Here is a 1,700-nt window from a genome sequence, read left to right as displayed (position 1 = left end):
TGGCTCTTCCTGGGCATCTCCCTGGCTGCCCTCCTGGGCAACGGCCTCATCCTCAGCGCCGTAGCCTGCGACCAGCACCTGCACACCCCCAGGGACTTCTTCCTGCTGCACCTCTCCCTCACAGACCTGGGCTGCATCTGCACCACTGTGCCCAAAGCCATGCACAACTCCCTCTGGGGTACCACAACCATCTCCTACATGGGATGTGCTGCACAACTCTTTTTCTTTGCCTTTTTCATGTCATCAGAGTATTTCCTCCTGACCATCATGTGCTACGACCGCTACGTTGCCATCTGCAAACCCCTGCACTACGGGACCCTCCTGGACAGCAGAGCTTGTGCCCACATGGCAGCAGCTGCCTGGTCCACTGGGTTTCTGTATTCTCTGCTGCACACAGCCAATACATTTTCCCTGCCCCTGTGCCAGGGCAATGCCCTGGGCCAGTTCTTCTGTGAAATCCCTCAGATCCTCAAGCTCTCCTGCTCAGGCACATACCTGAGGGATAATGGGCTTCTTGTTTTTAGTGCTTTTCCCTTTTTGGGATGTTTTGTTTTCATAGTTTTCTCCTATGTGCAGATCTTCAGGGCTGTGCTGAGGATCCCCTCTGAGCAGGGACGGCACAAAGCCTTTTCCATGTGCCTCCCTCACCTGGCTGTGGTCTCCCTGTTCCTCAGCACCTCATTCTTTGCCTACCTGAAGCCCCCCTCCATCTCCTCCCCATCCCTGGATCTGTCTGTGTCACTTCTGTACTCGGTGGTGCCTCCAGCCCTGAACCCCCTCATCTACAGCCTGAGGAACCAGGAGCTCAGGGATGCCATAAGGAAAATGATGACTGGGTGCTTTACAGGAGCAAAAACGTGCCTGTGTTCTTGTGTGTAACATTTAGAAGGGGACTCTGTAATGGCACAGCCTCCCTGCTCATCTTTTTCATGGAGGTCATCGGGGTTTTCTTGCAATAATTTTATGTGCAATAAATAATATTATGCATCTGCTTTCTAATTATGTCTAGCCATTGAATTTAACCCAGAGATATAAAAATGGTGCACTGTGTTCTCTGAATATTTAAACAACAAAAAAAGGACCCTGCAGTGCCTTCTTTGTCCAAGACCCTTCTTCTCAGCTGTTCCTAAAGGACAGCACACTGCAGGACAGGGGGGATTGGCAAAGGGCAAGGGGACAAGAATCCCTGCACAGCGACACTGCCAGGTAGCAGCAGAGCTTGGGCTTTGCAGAGCTGCTCTTTCCACTTCCACACTGGCTTTGTGAGCCCCTTTCTGGCTGCAAGGCCTGAGTGCTCTCTGAGCACAGTCCTGGGGGTGGGAGCCCTTTGAGCACAGGCAGGGACAGGCACTGGGAACTTGTGAAGCAGAGCTGGGCTCCCTGACAGCATCTCCAGGATGCTGTGGGATCTTCTGAGGCCACTGCATGGACTGGGTCACTTCCCCTGTGCCCTTGCTGCAGGGCTGGAACTCTCCTGCAGTGACACCAGGACACTCCTGCTCTTTGCATTCCCAGCCTGATTTGGAAATCCAGTCTTGCCCTGCTGTTGCCAGGGACATGCTGGGAGTGCTTCAGAGCTGCCATCCTGGGGCAGCTCCTGCCCAGTGTGGGCAGGCACAAGGTCTCTCCCCCTGCTCCTCTCAGCTCAGCAGTGCCACTGTTTGCTGCAGCCTCCTCCTCCTTGCCCAGCACAGCCCTCC

The 1,700-nt window shown here is 54.3% G+C and overlaps 1 protein-coding gene across 1 annotated transcript; it reads left to right on the top strand.

Annotated features, from left to right (window-relative positions):
• Positions 1-3: 3 nt before the first annotated feature.
• LOC114072872 (olfactory receptor 14J1-like) lies at positions 4-836 on the top strand (the record flags this gene model as incomplete). Its single annotated transcript, XM_027910698.1, has 1 exon — positions 4-836. A coding segment is annotated over one exon (833 nt), but the record flags the coding sequence as incomplete, so codon positions are not given.
• Positions 837-1,700: the final 864 nt, after the last annotated feature.

Source organism: Empidonax traillii, unplaced genomic scaffold, assembly GCF_003031625.1.
Source record: "Empidonax traillii isolate 1590-97213 ecotype Southwest subspecies unplaced genomic scaffold, ASM303162v1 scaffold4254:size9858, whole genome shotgun sequence".
Taxonomy (NCBI): Eukaryota; Metazoa; Chordata; class Aves; order Passeriformes; family Tyrannidae; genus Empidonax; species Empidonax traillii.
The sequence above is the reverse complement of the archived record's forward strand: the minus strand, read 5'-3'. Positions and strand labels throughout refer to the sequence as shown.